The sequence below is a fragment of the Stegodyphus dumicola genome, chromosome 11 (assembly GCF_044657685.1).
Source record: "Stegodyphus dumicola isolate Sdum_Otavi_A_Nest chromosome 11, ASM4465768v1".
NCBI lineage: Eukaryota > Metazoa > Arthropoda > Arachnida > Araneae > Eresidae > Stegodyphus > Stegodyphus dumicola.
In genome coordinates, this window is record NC_140778.1 from 102,127,851 (window position 1) to 102,153,048 (window position 25,198).

The 25,198-nt window shown below is 34.1% G+C and overlaps 1 protein-coding gene across 2 annotated transcripts in view; it reads right to left on the bottom strand.

Moving 5' to 3' along the window:
- The window catches only part of LOC118195197 (voltage-gated potassium channel subunit beta-2-like), a 610,691-nt gene that overhangs the window by 129,333 nt on the left and 456,160 nt on the right, over window positions 1–25,198 (bottom strand). For both annotated transcript variants that reach the window (XM_085827033.1, XM_085827032.1), the window contains 2 exons: window positions 13,918–13,962; window positions 6,061–6,105 (listed from right to left, as the gene is read on the bottom strand). In XM_085827033.1, the coding sequence (XP_085683159.1) occupies window positions 6,061–6,105; window positions 13,918–13,962 (90 nt within the window). The remainder of the gene's footprint in view (window positions 1–6,060; window positions 6,106–13,917; window positions 13,963–25,198) is intronic.

The window sequence follows — 25,198 nt, forward strand, 5'->3', positions numbered from 1 at the left end:
GACAATGCTAATTTTATTTCATGTTTTGAAAAACTTACAAATTTTTTACTAACAAACTCTACGATTTGAAAGCGAGTCATAGCAATAGTGTAAGGGGAAAAAAAGCACTTTTATCTGCAGCGTGCGAGACTGTGTATCGGAAATTTTAAACATATGCTGTTTTGCTGTTTTCTATATTGCTGATGAATTGGAGTTTATGTGTTTTAAGTGAACATGCTAGTTAACATTATATTAATAAATAAAAGCAACATATAAAAACGTTAAAAATCACCCTTTGGGGCGTAATATAAAATCTGAAAGCTTTCTGATTTTCTTTTTACCTTTTTTTTTTTTCTTTTCATTTATTTACTTTTGTAAATTCAGTTTATTTTTAGTCCAAAGGGCCTTTGTTTCTGAGGGACTATTGCCTGAGGGACCTGAGGGTTTTGCGATTTTGCGTCGAATCACTCTGAATGTCCGTTTCCCTTTTCAAACTGTTGCCACCAAATATTATCGCCCTGTATTATATTTGAAGAAATTACATAATGAAGAATCTTCATAAATGTATTTATGTTTCTCGCATTGTGATAAAACATCGGTACCTAGAGCCATCCAGTTTTGAATGACGTAATCCTACTGCCAATATGGGCATCTGGAAGCCCAAATCTAAATTTTGGAATTTGTTTTATTAACGATTTCATATTTTGTAAAACTTTAACGAATTTTTTATTAACAGAATCAAGGATTTTAAAGCGAGCAATGGAAACGTTGTAAAAAAAAAAAAAAAAAAAAAAAAAAAAAAAAAAAAAAAAAACCTTTTTTATCTCCAACGTGTGTGAGATTGTGTAACGGAAATTCTAAAGATATGATCAATTTAAAATTATTTTATTTTACGATATTATTCTTGAACTGAATTCAATGGTTTAAGTGCGAAGAACATGATGTTTAATAAATAAAGGTAACACACAAAATGTTAAAAAAAAAAAAAAAAAAAAAAAGCCCCTTGGACGTAATTTAAAATTGTAACAGACCTATTTAAGTGTAATTGAACTATTTTATTCACGCCATGAACTCATGAACTGTAACCGAACTATTTTATTTAAACGCCATCTCGTGGCGACATGAAAAAACGTCAGTAGACCTCCAGCCGCCAGTTTGTTTTAGTTTACTATGTCTCTGTTATTCAACTGCTTGATGTTCCATTTGGTATATGTTTCATTTTTATGTATATTTCTTTTGTTTGTAACCGTTCCTGTGTGCTCTGTTAATAAATCCTCTTAAAGCTAGCCGGCATTAGTGTCTATTGAGGAACGGCTACATCACAAAATCTAAAACCTTTCAGTTTTTTTAATATGTTTAAAACTGTTTTGGTTTTTTATCCAAATTATTCACTCTATTTCCCAATCCCTGAGATCTCAAAGCGTTTTATTATTTTACTTCCAATCCAGTATTTGAATTGCTTAAAGATTCATGTAAGAGTGTGAATTGCTTAAAGATTTGAATTACATTTCATGTTTGATTAAGGAACTTTTGATTAAGGAACTCTACGATTTGAAAGCGAACAATGGCAACATTTTTAAATCAATATTTTTATCTCCAGCGAGCGCCACTGTTGCCACTGGGGAAAATGAGTATGGAAACCAGCATTTTCAGAGTTTTTGATTAATATAGCGGCTGATTAAAGTCGTACGAATATAAGAATTATCGAAATGCCTTCTCACGAATTTTTGGAATACGGACGGTAACTCTTTCGAAACTCAAATCCGGCCATTGCGGAGGATATGGTGTCACAAACAAACATAGAGACAGGGTTGCCACTCAAACAGGAGAATGAAATTCCCTGACTTTTCCAGGTTTTCCAGGTGTGTTTCAAGAAAATTCCAGTCTATCCGCGTAATGTGCGTTGGCTGTGCTAAGAGGTAAATTAATTATGGTATTACTTATATTGTGTAGCAAATTCACTTAATTATTCAATAAATCCCAGAGGACATTTATTCTTAATTATTCTTGGTATACTTTGTTTGATAATTTTGTTTAGTTTTCCACTTAAGAAACTTAATAAAATTTAAGATATATACATTGGATAACAAATGTATGTTTTATTTAATTATTACTCATGATCATCACCAGTTCAACACGAGGCTAATCCGGTCCTTATAAATCACAACGCAATGCTAAATAGTTAGGTTAGATTTTAGGTAAATTTAATTTGCGTGAGGTATGTTCTTAAAAGGCCCCTTAACACTTGAAAACACAAATATAATTATAATAGTTGTTGTTTTCTCCACTGAAGATTGAGATTAGAATCTTCCCAATCTGGAATAAAATAAGGCTTTTTTTGCAGACATTCTGCAGCTAAACGAAAGAAAGAAATCTATTTTAATAAATTGAGGTATTTTATATTTATTTTGCAGCATACATAAGGAAAAAATATGTGCATTAAATTTCGTGACGGTATGTCATCATGTTGCTATAATTAATTTTAGGATTATGCCAGAGAAAATTTCCTGAAATTTGGAAATATTATTTACTAATAATAAATAAATTTAGAGGGAAGAAGCAACATTAAATTATATGAATAACATAAAAATAATTACTTAAAAATTGAATTAGAATAATCAACGATATTTTAGCGAATATAGGGCTAGCCTAGATGACTGATTACTATTTTTTTATTTTACTGCAAAATGGCAAGGTATTTATTAAAAAGAAAAAAAAAAAAAAAAAGTTTAAAAAGATTTTGCGGTAAAATTCTAGTATACGGTAAGGCTTTGGCACGAGTTTGAAAATTGTCGCCAAGACCAAAATGACCCGTTTACTGCGCATCATGATGTCGCCAAATCCCATTATTATTCTAAACAAAGAACGTCTATGTAAAGAAGAAAAGGTTCCATACAAGTAAAATGCTACTACGCCGTTAGAATGCGGAGGGAAAATTTGCCAAGGGATTTGGCGACGGAACCTGGCGGCCAGAATTTCTCTCTTCGCGCTGTGTACAGGAAATTGAGAAACACGTGTTAAGAAGAAACGCTCTTTGACAAAAAGAAAACTACGAAAATCCGTTTTTAAAATTATTGCGAAAAATCCACGCAATAATTTTAAAAACGGATTTTCGTAGTTTTTTTCCCCCTGAAAATAACTAATCCATGAATTAATTTACTTGCGCCAAAAAATATTTTCTTTTCCTTTAGAGTTTAACCACTTGCGCTAAGACTAAACTTCACGGTTGCGGTGCCGTGCGCTACAATATAACAAGCGGTAAAGTGTCTCATTTACGCCGCTCCGCATCTGCGAGTGCAATCCAGAGCTGTAACTCGAGAAATAAACAATTTCGTTGTTAGGCGACGTGTGCACCACGTTATTTTCATTTTTGCGATAAATGCTTATCGACGTGGTGTTCACGTCGCTCACGGTTTGAGACAAAAGCATCTCGACGTGCGTGGCGCGTCTTTTTAGCGCAAGTCGTTCAAGAAATTTTAAACGATATTCATTTTATGAACTCTTGATAACGTGAGCTTCGAACTTCGACACCGGTTTCGAGCTTCGGCGACAGATATATCAGACATGCACAGCTGTTTCCCTCTATGATGGAACGGAGCCACGTCTGTTGCAGAGAGCTTTTCCTTCTTTACAATGCATATTCTTTGATTCTAACCTCCATGGTACCGTATACTAGGATTAAACCCATTTTGTTTTATACGAGAACAGGTACTTTCTTTAGTTCATGCACTGCACATGCGATTCTCGAGAATACTGGAAACCAAAAGTTGCTTTGCCTTTCTAAAAGACAATCAAATTGGAGCTGCGAAAATTGGCTCTATGCCAGCTACCCGAATGACACTCACGTGATACATAATTCGCCAAAAAAGTTATCTCTTCCGACGTCGGCGCAAAAATCGCTTTTTTTGGCGGCATCGTTGTATGAACTTCCCTGACTTTTCCAGATTTTGACAAAAATACTTACATTCCCTGACTTTTCCCTGAATATTTTGGTCAATTTTCGAATTCCCTGACTTTTCCCGGTTCTCCCGGTTTTCCAGGTAGCGTGGCAACCCTGTAGAGAGAGACTCGCAGCCATTTTAATAGTAAAGAAGGTACAAAACTTCTATACGCGTGTTTCTTTCCCACGCACATTTTTACAATTATATACAGGCTTTTATAACTTTAAGCAGGAGGGACTAAAATTCGAAAACTGCATTTAATAAAAGACTTAAGTATAAAAAATTAATTTTAAGAAAAATTTGGTGCATTATAATGTATTTCTCCTACCTTCTTAGCATGCCTTTGTGGTGTAGTGGTCAGCACGCTCGACGCGTATTCGAGAGGTCCGTGGTTCGATTCTCGGCGGGGATATTGCTCATTTTATATTTCTCCTGCTATAATAAAAATACCTAAGGTCTCTACAGTGGCGTCCGAACTAAAAGGTGATGAATGATGATTCTATTTTTTTTTAAATACCTACTATGTCTATAGCATAGATGTTTAGTGAGTGAAGCTATATTTTATTATAATGCGATACTTTATTGTTTATTTTCAATGATTTCTTAGCAATTTTGGATATTTTTTTTTATTTTTCGGCACAAAGAGGAATCTTATTATTTAACAATCAAATACGGATAATAAAGTACGGATCAGCTTATTTTTTTCTTTGTGACTTTCTCAAATATATTTTTATTATTTTCGGCACGTTCTTCAATTTTTCAGTATAAGCTGACAGCCAAAAAATCTAATCTATATTTTAACTAACTGATGTTAGTTAAAATATAGATTTAATTTTTTGGCTATCTTTTCATTAAAGAATTCAATGATAAGGAACACAATAGTCATTATATAGCAATACACATGTACTGTTTCTGCTGAAAAATACTCCTTCCAGCTGGCTTTATCTCATGCAGTTGTACACACATAATACGGCTTAACAGTTAAAAAAAAGAAAAAGAAAATATGAAAGCTTTCAGATTTTATATTGCGTTTTGAAAGATGTTGATGTTGATGAAAGACATACAAGATGTTGAAAAATCACCCTTTTGGGCATATTTTCAACATCTTGTGTGTCATCTTTATTTATTAAAGTATCATGCTCTTGACATTTAAACCGTTAAAATTAAATTCAACAGCAATATCAAAAAATATTTAAAAACAGCATAATTTTAGAATTTCCGATACACAGTTTCCCGCGCTGGAGATAAAAATGTATTTTTCCGTACAGTGTTGCCATTGCTCGCTTGAGTTTGGTAATAAAAAATTCGTTAAAGTTTTACAAATTTGAAGCAGTTAAAAAACAAATTTTAAATTCAAAATTCGGGCTTACAAGTTCGGTTGGAGGAGTACGTTATTCAAAATTTGATGGCTCTAAGCACCGTTGTTTTTTCACAGTGCGAGAAACATTCATGCGTTCATGCAGATTCTTCATTATTTAGTTTCTTTAAATATAATACATGGCGATAATATTCGGTGGCAACAGTTTGAAAAGTGATTCGAAGCAAAATCCCGTTTTGAAACTAGTAGCCCTTTGGGTCTAACAGTCCTTTGGGCTAAAAATCGTAAGCTGAGCATAAAATTTACGCATCATATGTGTATATGAATCCAAATGTTACATGTTCTGTTCTGTTTTATAACCGACATTTAAGAATAATTAATATCAGATATAAAATGCGAACTGCTATATATTTCATGTCAATTTTCATCTAATGAATTTCATGATTTCTGAAAATAAATTAAGACCAAGTTCTGTTATTCGACTTACCCCTCTTCCATACAACAGAAAACTAAAACATCCTTATCTCTCCTACATCTACTATTAATTATTAACTTTATTCATTACTGAATAAAGACAAACTGCGAATATCATAAGCCTCTCAATTCATCTCCGCTAGATGGAGCAACATTTTAAATGAAAAGTCCATTAGTCGAAAGCTCCGAAATGGCAAACTAGAATCAAAAGTTCCCAGAACAAAAGATTGGAAACAATGCTTGGAATATCATTTTCCAACAATGCCATTTTTCTTGTTGTCAAGGTAACGTGACGTCATGTGCTATGCATTCAAAACTAACGTAAATAAATATGATGAATTATCTTACTTGCTTCCCCAAACCAGCTTTGTTGCCACAATGTAGCTCGAGCGTCTGTAAAAAAGAATTTTTAATCAGTGAATACGGTTACGAAAAAAAGGCAACAGCTGAACAATTATAAAAGAATGTATAATACAATGGTATGAGTCGTTAAATACTTTAAAAAATAATGAAGTTTAAGTAATATGTGTAACAGAATATACTTTACACAAAATCGCATCTCGAAGAGTATGGGTATTCTTTTTGTTAGATGGTAAACATTTATTTAACCCTTAATCAATGAAGGAAATTATTCCGTATATGTTAATGACAATTAGAATAGCGCTGAAAACGATATCGAATAGTTTTCTTTCTTTTTTCTCTGTCACAATCAATCAAAACATTTTCATTACCTAACAAATGTGAATAAATTATTTCAATAATGTTTTCACTCTGATCGATTATTTTGCTTGGCCCCTTGCCAGTGACAATTTGAATTTAATATTTGCTTTAAACGAGAAGGAAAAACAAATGTCTAGTTGCAATTTATTTTCCTACAAATTCCTTCATTTATATTCATCGGTTTGATTTTCGTATTCATTTATATTCATCGGTTTAATTTTCGTAAATTATAAGTTTTAAATGCACTCTGAAGAATTTTCTGCCGTAAATATAAACTTTATATATTTTTTTATAAGAATAAATTTAATTGAAATACAAATTTAATTAAATATTCTTTTTCCATTGCTGCAAGGAATGAAATTTAAATTTAAACAAATTTAAATTTAAATTTTAACAAACACGTATAAATGTAAAAAAGCAAATTTAAAGCCAAAATAATTTTTAAAAAAATTTTAAAAAATGTGCAAACATATAAAAGATTTAATTCTCGAACTAATCTACGATATCATTTAAATTCAGAAGCATAAGCAAATCAAGTGCAAAATCAATCCATGAAAATAAATTCACTAATTTAGCAAATTAAAATTAAACCAAACAATTTTTTTAAAAATGCATAAGTGAATGACTGTTGAGTAGGCAGGAGACAGACTTATCAAGGGGAAGTTGTCTCCAAACCTAACTCTCCAATCATTCAATTCGTGTTTCGTCATTCATGCAGGCAAGGGTAAAAGTCAAAACCAAAAGTAAAAAGAAATACCAATAAAGTGGTACCCTTAGAAATTAGCATTTAAGAATTAAAGTTTTAAAAGGAAAATACTAATGAAGTCTTTTGAGAAACAAGCAAGTAAAGTCAAGTATTAAATTAAACTTTTTTTTAAATTAAATTTTTAAAAAAATTAATTTTTTATTAAAAATAAAAAAAATAATCTAGAAACCAATGTATTTTAGAAACCCTTGTCTACAGAAACCTCACCGACACGAATATGCATATCAATAAAAAGAAACTAAAAAAGAACTAGACATAATCCATATAAACCAATAAGAAACAAAAAGAACTAATTCACAATTTTTAAAAAAACAAATATATACTTAAAAATATAATTTCATATTTAGAAAATACTTAAATACTAATAAAAAATTTTAAAAAATACTTAAAGCAAGTAAATAGTAAGTTTTAATTCTAACTAACTTACCTTATATGAGTGTTGGGGTCTGCAAAAGTGTTTTTAGAGAGAAGTGTGTTCTTCAAATTATATAGATGGCGCTTATGTAGGTAAAGTTGAGTGTCAAGCTGCTATCTTTGTTATATTAAACAACAAACTTTATATATTTTTATATACATATGTATATTCTCCTCATATAACTGTCTCGTTGGTTGTATGGCGCACATACAAACGGTAATCGATTCGATCCACACCTTTTGAAACATGGCCATCCAGGTCTCCTAATCTAACGCCATGGGACTTCTCTCTTTCATTGAGCTTTAAGCACTGTGTTTTCATACTATCAAGAAACTTTGTTGAATTCAGGAAATTCATAAATTCTGATGTAATGATTATTTAGAGGGACATGAAAAGAACGGATGGAATTCGACTATTGTTTGCATGCTTATCACGTGATCAACGGGACACACATAGAATATCTGAGAGAAAAGCTTAGTAAATTACTGTTTTTTTCTTATATTAATAAGAATACTATGATATGGGAAACATTTTTTTTAATACAGTATTTTAAAAACGGATGAATCATTTACAGCAATCCCTCATTATGCATAAAAGATTAACTATCTTTTGTATACACTACGCAAGATCAGGTCAAAACAAACATTGCATGGACATCTTGAATGTTTCGCCATAATCAAAACAAATGAAATCAAATCAAAACATAAATTATTCGCTACGGCAATAAATGATTTTTTGGGGCTCAAAATAACATTCGTTATTAATTTTATAGCTCAGTCTTTCATAATTCATGCGAAACTTATAAGACAAAATGGCGGATTACATGATTCTGGTCTTTTTATTATTTATAGAAAGAAAACAATATTCGGTCAAAATTCATGGAATATGTTTGCAAGTCTATCATAAGTGTAAGTGATAAACATTAAATAGAATCCAAAAAGTTACAAAATTTTAATCCAATATATAAATATATAAAAATAATTGTTGAAGTATCGCAATGTTCTTTGGTATAAATGAAACCTTGGAGCAGTTAACAGTTACATATCTCTATATTAACACACTAAAATTTATTTTAGGAAAAATAAAAGTGATAACAGATATTCTATCACTTTTATTATTTACTTTTATCACAATAAAAAAGATATCATAAATACTATATAACTTTTATTGTTCTTTAAAATTTTGTAAATGCAGTAATGAAATTTGCATATGGCAGGTTAAGATTTCATTTTTAGTTACGTGTGGTCAAGTATATTATGATAACTGAAAAATAGTTTTTATGTTTTAGCGCATTTGATTGAAACAGTGTAACGGAAAAGTTTTACATATTTTACTTTACGCTTTTAGTCTACAGAACACTGAAAAACAATAAAGAAAAAAATTCATAGCCTTTGAAGATACGAAAACCATTCTCTGTAATTTTCAGTAACATTAAGTTGAATTCAATCAAATTTCTATTCGATTTAGAAATCAGAAGTCAGATCATAAGCTTTCTAATAATGAAAAATTATATCATTTGATTTAAAAAAACCATCAGTGTTAGCAACTGAGCAATGATGGAAAAAAATTGAAAAATTAATACTTACATATTTTCTCCTCGACCATGAAACTGCCGCCAAGCAGAGCGATTTACCGCCAGTAATGGATTAACGTGACGTAATAACACATGATAACATCTATGCTTTCGTTTGCTAAAACCACTTTGATTCCGAAAAGCTATCTTATTTTTTTATGAAAACGGATATAAATTGTTACTGCTGTAATTGTTTTCATTTTTAAAAAAATGGTTAAAATTTGGGACCAGTGATTTCCTGAACTGGATTACTGGACTATTTTCATATAACAAAATAACAAAAGAAGCCCGAAAGATTTTTTTATTGAACAAAGAAACAAAGTGGGTTGAATTACTGATTGCTTGTTAAAGGAGCGTGGGTTCCTCTAGAATTACGCAAGAGAATGATTCGTGCAACATTGGCGAGATCTCCCCCAACGTTCATATTCGATGGTCTTCGCCAACTTTCAGGGTTGATGGTATACTACATAAGTAGCAAAAAACAAAATCTAAAATTCCCCAAATTATTTTGGATATTCCAAAAAATTTGCTGCCACCAGTTGCCAATTGGTTAAAACTGTTGATTATGGCAAATCGACCAGAATTCTAGCTCCGGAAAAAGAACTGGTTGTATCGCTGATTTTTCTGGTTCTTTCTCAAGTGTAAAGTTAATGCGATTGAGTTTTCTTATAAAATCCTTCATATCCCTTCGCTTAGGCAGGTAGTCTTCGTATGCTTTGCCACATTCAAGTAATCTAACCTAACTTTACCTAAACCACAATTCCGAAGGTACTTTCTAGACTTATCTGGTAGTGAAATACACAAAATCACAAGAAATTTAGTTCGACCAAAGAATTTGTACGAGAAATGTCACATTATACGCGTAAAAACTTTGAAGAAAACCGAATGGGTAGATGGTATTAAAAATTACTTGATTTGGCTCAAAACAAGAATATACCAATTTAAAAAAAAGCAATAATTTTTCCTTAGCAAAGTATTCAGATAATTGAAAGCTTCTTCTTTTATAAAATTTTGTTATTATAAACATATCCAAGATGAAAGAAAATATTAGCTACTCTCTGTATTCCTTTAAATATTGATAGCAGACACTTATATTCACTTACAAAAGTTCCTGTTGTATAAGATGGAGAAATTATATAAAAACTGTATATTACTGTAGATGGTAAGATTCTGTAGAAAACAGCTAAGTGTTAGATATGTGTAAAGCTTTTTGCTTTCTGTAGGGAATCTAGGATCAAGCTTCCAAACGAGCAAAGCAGCTAAGAATATCAACCTTCATTGGTGCCATCTATCAGCAAGAATTGCTGTTAACAAATCCAAAACAGCTCATGTTTCTAATTACCAAATACAGATGGCGACACTATTTGAAAAACAACCAAATAAAAGTTTTTTTCGCAAACTCCTCAGGAAAACCCTATACCCACGGCAAAACCCAAATAATGATTAGAGTGCATTTATTTCGCATTGAGAACAAACAGAAGCAGTTAAACATTTTTTTACAGAGACTTCCCCACATACAAGGCGCAAACTCTATTCAGAAGACTTTCATCATTATTTAAAAACGTTTCACAACTTTAAATGCATTTCTTGACTTATTTAATTGAGCAAATAGAGTTCTACACACTATTTTTAATACTTATTTTGCTCCTGAAGGATAGGGTCCTGTTTCTCATCACCCTCGAAATCCATAGAGTTTTATTCAAAATCCACGCCAAAACACATTTTTATTTTTCATCTAATTTTACGTTTTAGCCTCCCAGTTGGAAAACTGAGTTTTCAATGCAGGATTATATTAAGGACTGCGAAAAACCACTCCAGTCATCTCTTGGCAAAATGAGAATGTAGAAATACAAACGCATATACTCCGTACAGTAAAGAAATAAATAAAAGTAAAGTAAAGTAAACGTGACGTTAAACACATATCCTCCAAACAATAAATAAATAAATAAAAATAAAGTAAAATAAACGTGAATTTACGAATACCAATCATATAATATACTGTCATCTACTCATTTATTCGTTGGCGAAAGAATATTGTTCCGATAAAAGTAACATGAAATATATATTTATGAACGCAGCATAAATATAAAAAAATAAAGTGTAAAATCTGTGTATTTTTGATGAAAATATCGCTTCTTTAATATATCAAATTACTGACCGTTTTGCGATATACATTTTTTCCAGCATTTTCAAATACTGTCATAAATACATAACCTTTTAAATTCGAAGCAAAAATTAAAGAACTAATATTTTATTCGTGATTTTAAATCTGCACTACGTTCTTGAAAACAAAGAAAAAACTTCATTTTTGTTATGAATACATATTTTCAACCATTACTTTATATCAAGAAATGACGCCTAAAAGCCTTTCATTAATGCCACATTTGAAAGCAATCTTTTCATGATAAATGCATTAATTTTAATCTTTGGGTTTAATATTAAAAATATTTTTAACGTTTTAATATTAAATTCTGTATTTTTACTATACATGAAACCTGATTCATTATTTCACGGCATTCAAATTATATAATAGGTAATGAATTAAAGATAACTCTAGGAATTTCTGTGTGTCATTTATTACTTCTGCATTTCAAATTTAAGCACATTTATTAATAATGCACAAAACGAAATCTTTAGTAAAGATTTAACGTCTTTCTTTGCATGGAAATGATAATGATCTGATATGTATGCAGATACTTTTTAATCTAAAATGTACTTCGATATTTCACTTTTGCTTATTTATAACCTCAAACCCTTAAGTATTTAGGGAAGCGTAAAGAATAAAAATTTTTATTCTTGCTTTTAATATGAAATTCAAAGTATTGTAAACGCGATTGTTCGAAATATTGTTCTAGAAAAAATTTGCAAAATGGATGTGTTATTAGTATAGAAAAGAAATGGGCATATTATTTTTTACTACCTTGCACAAAGTAAAGGAAATATTATAATCGCGAAAATTTCCGGGCATCATATTTCAACGAAAATATCCATTTTGACACCTCTCAAATCTATTTGAACGATATTTTTGCGTGACATCTGTACGTGCGGATAGAATAAAAGACTCACTTGTCCAAAATGGGATTTAAAATGGATTCAGAAGAGATTTTTTACGTGACGCCTGTACGTACGTGTGTATCTAGCATAACTCAAAAACAAATAGCAATAGAACTTTGAAATTTTTTATAAAGGACCGCTATAACAACTAGTTGTGCACCTCCCATTTTCGTAGTAATCGGCTGCACCAAACGTATATAAGTGTATACACGAGACACACACGCCTCCCACACTTCTACCAGCTCGGACAGCTCAGTCTTTTTTTATTCTTAAATGTTGTAAATTGCGTATTTCTTGGTTTAAATGTACATTATGCGTTTTTTGTTTTGTTTAAAAGTGATTGAATTATATTGTTCTCATCTTCCAGGTAAGTTTTTGTGCCTTTAGATAATCTGCATGTGACAGTTGTAGAATTATTAAGAATTTAAAATTTTAAGTTGAGCTTGGCCTAACGAGGCCGCCATTTGTTTACATTTGAAACTCTAAGTGGTTAAGGTCAGTTGTTGCACCAACTTCAGCGTCTTTTTGTCCAGTGTACCAAAAGTTAAATTTCAGTTTTGCGCACCGAAACTTTTGTCTTCCTGCCAGTTAGCGGAGTTTCTTTTTTCTTGCGAGAAAATTATTTTAATTGTAAAAATTTTTCCTTTAACTTTTTTTTTTTTTTTTTTTTTTTTTTTTGTTTGTTTGTTGTTTTAATTTTTATTTTACAGATTTGAATGCAGATGTTTCGAGTTCCTAAGTATTTTTGCCTTTTCGCGATATGCGAACTGAATTGATTGAGTGAGAAATATATCTCCATTTAAATTCAAGGAAATGAGTTTAAATGAAGTGCAGCAAGAAGTGCGTATAATTAATGGACCGAACAAGGAATGTCATGTGATGTCCGCCTCAAATATTTTAATAGGAGTTTCTAACGTGTTATGTCAATTTGGTGCCTCTTCTAGTTGTTCAACCTTCTCCGAGTTCAGGCATGATTGCTTTCCTCGAGTGATATGGTATTGCACATCCTGAATTTTTACCAATCATCTAGACAATTAACAATGAATGTTATTTGAATATGTTGCAGTGTCTGTGTGAAGCATTTCGTAGAAAAGAAATTGAATTGGGGTAAGACAGCACATGGATTGAGAGCTATCATAATGCACCTGATCACGATGCTTACAATGCTTCAATAAACACGAGTATGCAATTCACTTATTCTTCTGATTTAGCCTTATGGGTCATTTTTAATTTTCGTGGCTAAAATTTTTTTGTCACCGGTTTGAATTTGTTGATAATATAACAAAAACCGATGGGAGGTCTAAAGTGTTTTATTAAATGACATTAAAATTGTTTCGAGGCCTGGAAAAAGCTTTTACACAAATTGTTGAATTGTTGTCGGATAGAATTATTTTTAGAGGATGCAATAAACATTGACTAATAACTTGAAATTTTGTGTGTTATGAAATAATTACATATACTTTTTGATCATATTAATATGATGTTAGCTTATTCTAAAAATATATAATTGGGTAAGAATATTCCTTAAAGCAGTATTGTCATAAATTTAAACTTACCGACATTTTCTATAAGTGTATTTCTAATATCTTATAAGAAACATCAGTCATAACAAATAAAATCACACGAAGAATATCAAGCATGAATTGTGAAATATTTGAAAAATAAATTCGTACATACTTCCAGCCGCTGTTTTTCAGTATCTTCCCCAGAAGAATTTCAGACCTAGAACAGGACAACAAAAATTAAGTTATAAAAATGTTTAAGAATGCAAAATGGTTTCGACAAAAATAATTTTCACTGGGAAGTGTCCAACTAAAATATATAATCATCTGATAAACATTTTTCCGGTTTGCAAACTAGGAAAATTAAAATTTTTTTTTACTGACAAAAAATATTGTTACGAATTCTTGTATATATATAAATAATTTTAGGAAGTTATGTTTAACGTTAAAAGTTGTAGAGCGTTTTGTTTAATGTAACATGGAAATCTTAAGAATCGAAGCTATACTGGGAAAATAAGATTACATGAGTAAGTCTGTTTAACATTGAAGTAAAAGGCTATCTCTTTTAGGTGGCAACATATCATCAAGCTAGCGTCGGTTTTGGAGACTAATTTTGTCGTCAAATTTGGTAAGAATTGGCCAAAAATCTCCAAACCGAATGACCATTTGGAGACATTTCGATCCAGTCCCTATAGCACTAATTGATACTGTGATTGAATAACTGTAATTGATCTCTATATGCAACTGTAACCGAATCCGACACTTATACGTAACTTTAACCTATCTGCCTTCCAGTAATTTGGAGAAATGGAAGGTACTAGGGATTTCTCGGTGACCGAGGGAAAACTACATAAGATTGCGAAGAGAATCTGCTCTGAGTGGTTTAGTTTAGCTTTAAGTACGGAGTACTGAGAGATGTCTGAGCTTCGTCTTTCAGATGAGCCTTGCATTGCACCGTGTTTAATGCTATTAATTGTTTGAAATATAACCATTGAATTGTACTCTATGATAGTGAGTGGGAAGTTCTAGATCTGCAAAGCATATCTTTTCGCAAAAATACATTTTATCAAGCTGTCACTGGTTCTGTGTTAATGTGTTACGAACCCGTATGCACTCAACAATATAAAGTCTTGTTTTATTTACACAAATAAAAAGCCCTTTTTTTCTGGAGGAAATAATACTTGCAAGGGAAAATAATTATGAATCCATTTCATAATTTTTGTCTTAGTTTACGGAGGTGGCTAATTTGGCACTAAAAATATGTTAAGTATGTATTCTCAAAATGCTCCGTTTTAAACGGATCGAGACTTTATTACATGACGTATAAGAAATCTGAAGAGATTAGACACTTTTTGAGGGCCGGTGGCGCGGTGGCTAGCGCGTCGGGCAGCTGCACCTTAAGTCCGGGATTCGATCCCCCCCCCCCAAGAGCAAGGCTGACTCAGCCTTACATCCCTTGAATGAGTCGATAAAATGAGTTCCAAGTTCGCTTGGGGACTAAACACCGGGGTCCTGCGACAAGCTGACCACTTGTCCAGGGCGTATGCTGACGCACTCCAGGGCCCAAAATCAAGAAAGCAGATTTGGGGACACTGCAGGCCGTGGCCCACTACGGCTGTTACGCCACTGAGTTTAGTAGAGCACTTTTTACTTCCTTGTACTATTGCCGGTTAACCTTAACGGTGGAGGGATGGTGCCCCCGTCCTCCGTTACTACTACTACTACTACTTCCTTGTACGAAGGTAAAGGAAGTACTGTAATCCTGAAAAATTTCGGGTATCATATTTACAGGAAAATATGCATTTTGACGGCTCTTGAATCCATTTGAAAGATGGTTTTGCGTGGCATCTGCACGTACAGATAAAATAGAGGACTCTTTTTTTCCAAAACGGATTATAAAATGCATCTAAGATGGATTGAGAAGAGATTTTTTCGTGACGTCTGTACGTACGTACGCGTGTATCTCGCGTGACTCAAAAATGAACCTCAGAACGTTGAAATTTTGTATATCAGACTGCTATAATATCGAGTTGTACACCTCCTACTTTCATTGTAATCGGGCACACCAAATATATATTCCCACTCTGTTATCCGGCTCGGTGAGTCCAGACTTTATTCTTACATGTTTGTTTTGGCTGGAAACTCTAAATATAATTTCCTTTAACTGTTTTAGACTGTAGTTTATGGTTTTCCCCCATTTTACAATTTTTAATGAGAATTGAGGTTTTATGTATAATAAATAACTTGAAATTTTGTGTATCGATGCATCGATGTCAGATGCCATGCATCGATGTCAGAACTGAATTGATTGAATTAAAATCTAATGATCTCTAATGAAATTCCAGGAAATAAGTTTAAATGAGGTGCAACAAAAAATGTAGAATTTAATAGGTAGTAGAAGGACGTCATGTGGTGTCCACGTCAAATATTTTATTTTCAATTTTTAAATGGTAGATACTGAAACCTAATTTTAAAAACTTCTCGATCAGTGTTTCTGAAACTGTAGGTCGCGACTCAAATGGGGTCTCGAAAATTTAATCCCGATTCACGAATTTAAAGAAATTGGATTAATGAGACTTTTAAAAAAATTACATTAATTGACATTACTGAGCTTAATCATCTGCCATAATTAAGCCCGAAAGGAATTTGTTGAGCTATTGCGTGACTGAAACTTAAAAGTCCGAGTTTCCACAAAGATTCTTGATCAAATTTGCAGCTGAAACTAAAATTCCCACAATTTCTGGAATGACATTAAATGTCATTCAGCAACTACATACTTATGTGAAACGATATTTTCAGCTTTAACGCTTATTAAATCGAAATGTTCAACGCTGAAAGACATCGGAGATATTTCAGGTCCAGGCATGTCAAATACTGTGCACCAAATGTTTAATTTCTAGGCATAAAAAAAGAAGCATATTCATCAAATGAAAACGGAATTATATTTCAACTATTTTACATACTTAAAACATAAGGCTTAAAACTACATTATTCACTCGCACATTGTTTTCCAAAGAAATAAATTATTTATGAGAAAATAATTATATTTATACCCTTATTCTACATTTAATATCTAGGTTCCAAAAAAATCTCGGTGATATAAGGGGTCATGAATGCAAAATGTTTAAAGTAAGTACTTTTCTAAATAAATCAACAATGAAAAAATGAAGAACAAATCTGAAAGGGTTCAGACTTTAATGATCGCCCAAAAGTATTTTTAAGGTTTTTTAAGCTCTCGCTGAGGTCGCAGTCTACCAGTCTGCTAACCTATTTCTTTGTAGCTTTATAATTAAGCGCCATTTACTTCGCACTACGCCATATACAATTCAACTGCAAAATTATAAAAATTTTAACATCAGCATAGCGGCATATGTTTAGAATTAACGATGCGGTGTTTTAAGTATTGGAACACAATTTTCTATTTTTTCAGTGTTTCTTAGTTCTATATTCTCATATCAATGTTCAGATTTCTTTGTAAGACCACTTGCAAAATTTTTTCGTTTTGTTTTTATTATTAAAATTTTGTGTGTTAGCTTTATTTATAAAATATTATGCTCTCCGCACTTTCGCCACATACAATCAAATCCCCCCCCGGAGGTCGACGTAGAGAACTCTGCGAAGCTACTGGCTAGGATCTGTACCTACGCAGTCGCGGCCACGGGGGTATAACACCACGAACCTGGAGGTTTCAGAACTCGGGGGTGGAACGTTTATACGGCCTGACCTCGGAGGTTTAGCGTAAGTCGTAGAACAGATGGTTCTGTAGCTTGGTGTGGGACGGCACCGAGTTTTCTAGCTAATGTCCTGGTGTGACACGCTACCTTCGTATCCGTATCCTTGTCCTAAAACTGGTACTCAGACCTAATGAGGTCTTTTACCAGGCATTTACGTTCTCTATGGTTCCTGAGAAGAAATGCCTCCAGAAGCAGTTCGCTTCTATTGGAGAAAGTGGCGCCATCCTTTGGCACCGGAGAGAAATATGCTGAAAATCCAGAGTTACTGCCCGCGTAGTACTGATGGGAGCATTAAACGATCAGTCAAGTCCATCAGCTGATCAGGTCACGCCTCCGCTGAAAAGCCGAGAACAGGGAGTGGTGACGCCTCGGGCCCAGCCTAATAAGCGGAGGGTTTTTGGAGTTATGTCGTCTGAGGCTAATTTATTTAAAGACTCTTAAGTTAAATTTATTAATAATGGGCTGCGGCTAAGTTTTGGAGTTTGTCGCCCACTGAGTTGAACTCCAGCCTACTGAGTTGAATTGGTTTTGTGGCTCACAGCAGGTGAGCCCACCCCTGCCTAATATGGAGGTGTCTCAGAAGGAGACGGTTCCCTCACTTGTGTCGAGCCCACCAGCGACCGAGCGGTAAGGTCGCTGAACACTGGTAGTTCGGTCCGAGGTTCGAATCCCGCGAACGGGCTGGCTGCATGGGTGTTTTCGTTGGTTTCCCCATGTGTAACGTGTATACGAGCCAGTTTCCCTTAGAAAGTCCTCCACGAAGGCATTCCTCCCCTTAGACAGATAGCCCTCGAGGCTTTGCCTTAATTAAATTACCTAACCTAACCTAACCTAACCTCAGTTGTGTCATGTAGGACGCAGAAGGGGTGTATAAATATTGATTGATACGATTAAATTCAATAGCAAAATCACAACATATTTAAAAACTGCATATCTCTAGAATTTCCGATAGACAGTCTCGCGCGCTGGAGATAAAAATGTTTTATTCCCTACATTGTTGCTCGCTTTCAGATCGTTGAATTTTTTAATCAAAAATTCATTTAAGTTATAGTGTATTATTATCTAACTAGTTAATAGTAGTGATCTGTTAACTAAGTGTGAAGGACCCTAGTGAACAGCTAAGCGAAGAATCGTTTAAGCTCAGAATTAGAAACGTAAACTAAAGAAAGGCTAATTACCCTTTATTGCTCCAAATACAGATAGTCGGCTCCTCTCTCAGGGCAAACAGCAAAACCTCCACATGGACTTGAACTCAAAAGTATAAGAACTAACTAATTACTAGATAAAGAGATTTTAGCCGAAGCTAACACAAAACTAAACTAGCCGGCACCTAAATATCGAATTAGCTAGCGAAGCTATCAATGTCGCGTTATACTGTCGAACGTCGTAACAGCTTAGAGAGACGTAGCCAAAAGTAAAACGCGCGCTATTCAGAAATTCTGTAACTTCGACTTAAATACTACACCTTCATATTTGCATTAAATGCCATTCTAAAAACTCATTCCGGTAAGGAATTGCAAGCTCAAATTAGGAGAGATAGAAAAGGTGCATAAACTTAAAAATAACTGCTATGAACTTAGGATAAACCTTGCAAAGTTTTACAATACATGAAACATAAAATTCAAAATTCGGACTTCCAGTTATACATCTTCGGGTGGAGAACTACGTTATAAGGTACTTCTCCCGCCTTCCTGGTGTAGTGGTTCTGCTCGCTGGGCCGGTATTCCAGAGGTCCGTGGTTCAATTCCCGGCGAATAATACGAAAAATACTTAATACTCGAAAAAATACTTAATGTCTCTACAGTGTCCCTGTTCGGGCGCCACTGTAGAGACATTAGGTATTTTTTCGTAGCAGGCAAACAAACAAGAATTGGGCATTCCAGCTCCGTGAACTCAATCACACTACAGTTCCACTCCCCCTTTGGGCACTTCGTGGAGGTTCAACCTCCACTATTACCCTTCCAGGGGAGCAGCGCACCACCTGGATGACACCAGGCAGCACTGGTCGTCAATTGCTCCTGCCACTCGCATGGGCGAGCCCGTCGCAGAGGGCCATTACCCAGAAAACCGGGGAGGGAATCCCCGGCTACGGATCCAACCGCTCAGGATATGGCAGACACCGAGGCCGGCCAATAAGTCACCTTTCCCGGGGCCTTCAGAACAACCAAGTTCATAAATTTTATAGCCCCGTGGCCGAGACTGCCTAGGTACAAATCCTAGCCAGTAGCTTCGCAGAATTCTCTACGTCGACCCCCAGGTGAAAAATTAGTAACGCTTTCGCCGGGAATCGAACCACGGGCCTATGGAGTACCGGCCCAGCGTGAACCACTACACCACGAAGGCACGCTAGGAAGGCGGGAGAAATACCTTATAACGTTATTAAAAATTTGATCGCTCCAGGTACTGTTGTTTTTTCATATTGCGAGGAACATACATGCTTACATGCAGATTCTTCATTATTTTAATTTCTGTCAAAATAACACAGGGCGACCGTATTTGGTGGCAACAATTTGAAAACTAATTCTCCGTTTATAAAAGATGACGCAAAATCCCGTTTCGAGACTAATAGCCCATGCGGGTAACGCTCTTTTGGGCTAAAAACTTATTACGAAACTTTCTCATATCAACTAATTGAAAGCTACGAATGAAATTGTGAAATTTTCAGTATTACGTATTTCGCTTAAAAGTACTTTGCTTCGAATATTGCCATAAGATTAATAAAAAATTTTTAACTCACATATCTTTCTTTATTTGAAATAAATTCCAACTTTTATATTCAAATAATAATTTTCACATTATTGAGTCATCAACGGCAACCTAATGACAAAATAAAATTATGAAAACAAACAAAACAAATTCTTTTCCTCTTTCGCCATTACGATAAGCAAATATCAAGAGAAAGAAGAAATGTTTGAAAAATATCCGGAACGAAAATCGAGGTGCGTAATGGAAATAAGAATTTTACTGGATTGAATATCGTTTTTCTCTCAAAGGAAAAAAACAAAATAATATTAAATCCAATAAAATATCTTTAATGATTTCAAACAAATTGTAAAAATCTAGCATAATGTTCCAGTACATTTATCGGACAGCTCAGATAAAAAATTAAATGAGGATAATTTATTTCTATTTTGCATGCAATTTCTATTTGCACAGAAAGCTTTGCTCGCTGAAAAATAAAAATTATTTAGTTTGGCTTTCCTGAATGTTTCAAACACGATTTTTTATTTATTTATTTTTATTGAAAGCTCTTTGTAGCGACAAAGTACACAAACTCTTAAAAGAAATACTGTTATTTTTTCTTCAAAAAAACGTAAAGCTGGAAACAGAAAAGTATACAGTTGAATAAAGTTGTTCTGAAAGTTTTTACTTTATACGTTAGGTGCTTCAGCTTTGAAAGATAGCAATATTCATTTCTCAGATAGTTTTTAGCCCAAAGAGGCGGCAGCTCAAAAGGACTATTAGACTGAAAACGGCATTTTGTGGCGTTTTACTATAAAGGGCGAACCACTTTTAAATTGTAGCCACCAAATATTATCGCCCTGTATTATATTTAAAGAAATTAAATAATGAAAAATCTGCTGGAATTTATATGTGTTTCTCGCATTGTTAAAAAGTGACGGTACCTAGATCCATCAAATTTTCAATAGCGTATTCCTCCATCCGAACATGGCCACTTTGGCACCTGAACTTTGAATTTCGAATTTTCTTTATTACCTATTTCATATTTTGTAAAAACTTTAACAACTTTTTGATTAACAAGCACAACGATTTAAAACCGATCAGAGGTAAGAGTGTGCGGAATAAAATTTTTTTATCTCCAGCAGGCGAGATTGTCGATCGGAAATTCTAAAGATAGGTTATTTTTAAATATTTCATGATATTTCTATTGAATTGAATTTTATGTGGTTGAAATGAGAAGAACATGATATTTGATAAATAAACATAACACACAAAACTTTAGAAAAACAAAACGCTCCTTTGGACGTAATATAAAATCTGAAAGCTTTCAGATCTTTTTTTTTTAAATCGCTCTTTAGGCTTTAGTCATTACTAAGGCCAGAAGCTGTGCATCATTTTACTACGGATTCACCTAATAGGCGGCTACTGTTCTGTCCTAAAGAGGGACAAATATTTCACATCCATGCCTTATCCGGGATTCGTACCCGAGCCTTTGTTGTGGCATTCATTAGCCACTTTCGCGTCTGGAAGGCAGTTCTCAGATAGTTATCGTTATATTCATGGCTTAAAAGTCTCTTCAGGAATAAAATAACTAGATTTAATGTAAAATCTCAGTCTTCAGTCCTCAGTCCTTGACAGGTAGGGCGGGTAGACGAGGAGTTTAAAAAAAAATAGGTGTAGCTAAAGACTGATTTCGTAGCTTCTTCAATAATTCGATTTTAGTTTTCAAAAATTCGATTTAAGATCTTAATAAATATGTTAAAAATCTCTTTTTCATTGTTCCAAAAAGTATTTTACGACACTTTAGTTCTTTCAGCATTGACTTGTTGTTATATTATTGTTAGTATCTTAATCTGGAGGCGTGGTTAATAAAAAGAGAACAAATACGCGTGTGCCATTACAAAATCGCTGGAAATGAAGAGGCGGTATTTATTATTTATGTTAAAAATAAGGGGATTCGCCAGCTCATTACAGATTCGAGCTGAGACAGAAAACGTGTAGGACGTATTTTGAAAAATCCCTATTACCTTCTTCCGAGTTGACCCAGTCCCGTAGGCGATCAGTGATTAAATAGTTACTTGCTGTATAACCTTATTAGTGTAGACCAGGCGAGAACAGCGACATTTTTTGGATACACTTAAAGCGATATGTCTGATTGCACGCCATTTATTGCTTATGCCTGGTTGCTGGATCTTAGTGCATCGTTAATTTTCATTTAGTTATAAAGACATTTTCGGTATATTCATTAATTTATTTATTTATTCATTATTATTTTTTGCTTTGCGCGTGAATTTTCTGGTTTTGGTCGCCACGTGGGCGTAGTTACGCCCAACTTACACTGTCAGGGGCCTTGTTCACATCCGCCAGCTCATCCTTCTGCCGGGACACCATCGAGTGGGCCCAGTTCCGGGGCGCTGGCTTCCAATCTTTAAGGCCCCAGGATTTGGATAGGCTTTTTGACGATGGAGAGACTAATTAATGCGGTTAGATTACAGATTCAGGATCTCGAATTAATTCGAGATTAAAATGGAGTATTTTCGGATATTGAGGGTAAGATGCATAATTTCTTGCTTAGTATGTTAGAAATGATAGAGACAATGTATAATAAGGCTAGTCTTGCAAATAAGAATTCTGATGTACACAGCAAAAACACTCATACACAGGATACCAGTAAATCGCTTGACGAAAATAAACGGGCTAGAAGTCTTATTAATCCTAACGACTCACATGATTGCATAGATAATGAAACCAGCTTAGATCAGGACTGTAGTTCAGAAGATGAGGCTACGGTTCGTAACAAAATTTACAGAAATGCAACCAAGAAAATTAAACTGAACACTCAGACACAAATCATGCTTACAGTCTCAAACCCAAAGACTAATGGTACTACTTCAGAGCTCAATAATATCGCTGAAAAAATAGACAACACTCACATAGATAACCCAAATATGGAAATTAGCCCATGAAGATAATGAAAACTATACTGTAAAAACTGCTGATCTTAACAACAGTGATAAAATCATTAAAATACCCCATATCACGATAAAACCATGGCACCTTAAATGGAGTGAAATTACGAAATCTATTCGCGAACATAGATTTGCCTTCCATGGAGAAAATGTACAAAATGATCTTAAATAATAGCTAATGACGCTGACAGCTACAGAGCCACAGGATTTAAAAGTGCAACATCAATCGTATACCCTACCTAAGGATCGCAGCTTAAAAGTTGTCATACGAGGCTTAACTAACGATACTGAAATAGAATAGATACGAACGGATCTGAAAAGCTTAAAATATACCATAGAAGATGTGAAGCAAATGACTAGACGATGCAATGATGAGATCTATGCTTCCCTTATTTATTGTGACCTTAACGAAAACTGAAGCTTCCAAAAGGATCCATCTGAAAAATATTTATGCGACGTGAAAATAATGGTTAAGGACTATAGAGGCAGACAAGGTCCGTTACAGTGCGGCAAATGCCAGGGCTTTAATCACACACAGTTTGGATGTAGCTTTACGCGAAAACGCGTGAAATGTGGTCAAGAGTATGCATTCAAAGATTGGCTGATAAAAGCAATAAAAATATACCTTCTAAGTGTGCAGACTGTGGAGAATCTCATACCACACACCAGTTTTAGGGGGGTCAGAAGTTCCGCAAGAAGAAAATCAAACAGCCATGCTTTATCCCAGCAGAGTGATAGAAAACAAAAGGTACTCCTTGGCGTCTGGATTATACTCTGACAGCCTCGCTAAGGGCAAAAATGTCTTTGCCGACTTACAGACTTGCGACTTGTCGCAGTAATAGAAAACGCCAGTTTCCAAATCACTCAGCAAATGAAACAAATAAACACCGGTCAGGATAACAATAACCCAAACAATTCAGATAATGGGCAAACACTGTCTAACTAGAGGCCACTCTTAACAGTTTGGAACGCAAACAACGTTCTAGGTAAGCAAGCTACAGGAACTCAATTTTCTGAGAACATATAAGACAGATATTGCCATGATCTGTGAAACTTATGCTAATCCCTGCAACAACATTAATATACCTAACTATAGGTATTACAGATATGATAGTTTAAGATACCATGGTTGGGAAGCTGCTATCTACATTAAAAATACACTTCAATCTTGTTTTATTGGCGAAAATCGCAGGAAAGGTCAAGAGTTAGTCACCGTATCGGTTCTTCTGCCAGTTAATGGTATTATACATAATACTTCTCCTGCATATATAATGCTCCTGATAAGGTTCTGGACCCAAGTATTTTTGTTGATATTCTTCCTACAGACAAGCGTATTATTTTAGCGGGCCACCTCAACGCGAAACACCGAGAATGGAATTCCAGATGCACCAATAGAAACGGTGAAAAATTGCTGGAATTCATTTTATAAATCATCTCGTGTATTTTTTCGCTCCGTCTGAGTATACTTATCTTCCCAGCACTCCAAATAGAGGTGATATACTTGACGTCATTATTTAGACTACTCTATCCGTATGTTCCTTGAAGTCAGGCAGGACTTGTCGTTAGACCATCTTCCCATAATTGTCACATTTGGCATTATGTACCAAATTTGTAGAATCGAAACAGAAAAACATGACTGATTGGTCTCTTTTTAATCAACTACTTACCTAGAACGCTGCTAACCAGGTTAGTCTCAAGTCTGTATTGATTCTGCAATGAACACTGTTACCATCAACAACGCCTATGAAAATGCAACTCGTAAGGTTCCGGTCGAGCGGCGAAATTGGCCTGTAAATAAGCCAATTTACGCGGAGCATAAAATTGCTTTAATTAACCCTGAAAGGGCTGATATTCTTGCACATCATCTCGAGAAGCAGTTCTCGTCCAATGATAGCCCTTGTGACTTTATTTTTGTCCGAGAAGTCAACAACTTCGTTAATAACTGGCTAAATGCTCCCGCGGTCCGGAACTGTCCTGAATTCACTTCTCCCAAAGAGGTCATAGATATCATCAAGAGACTCGGGGCACGATCAAGTCACTAATTGCTGCTATTAAATACCTGCCCTTGAAT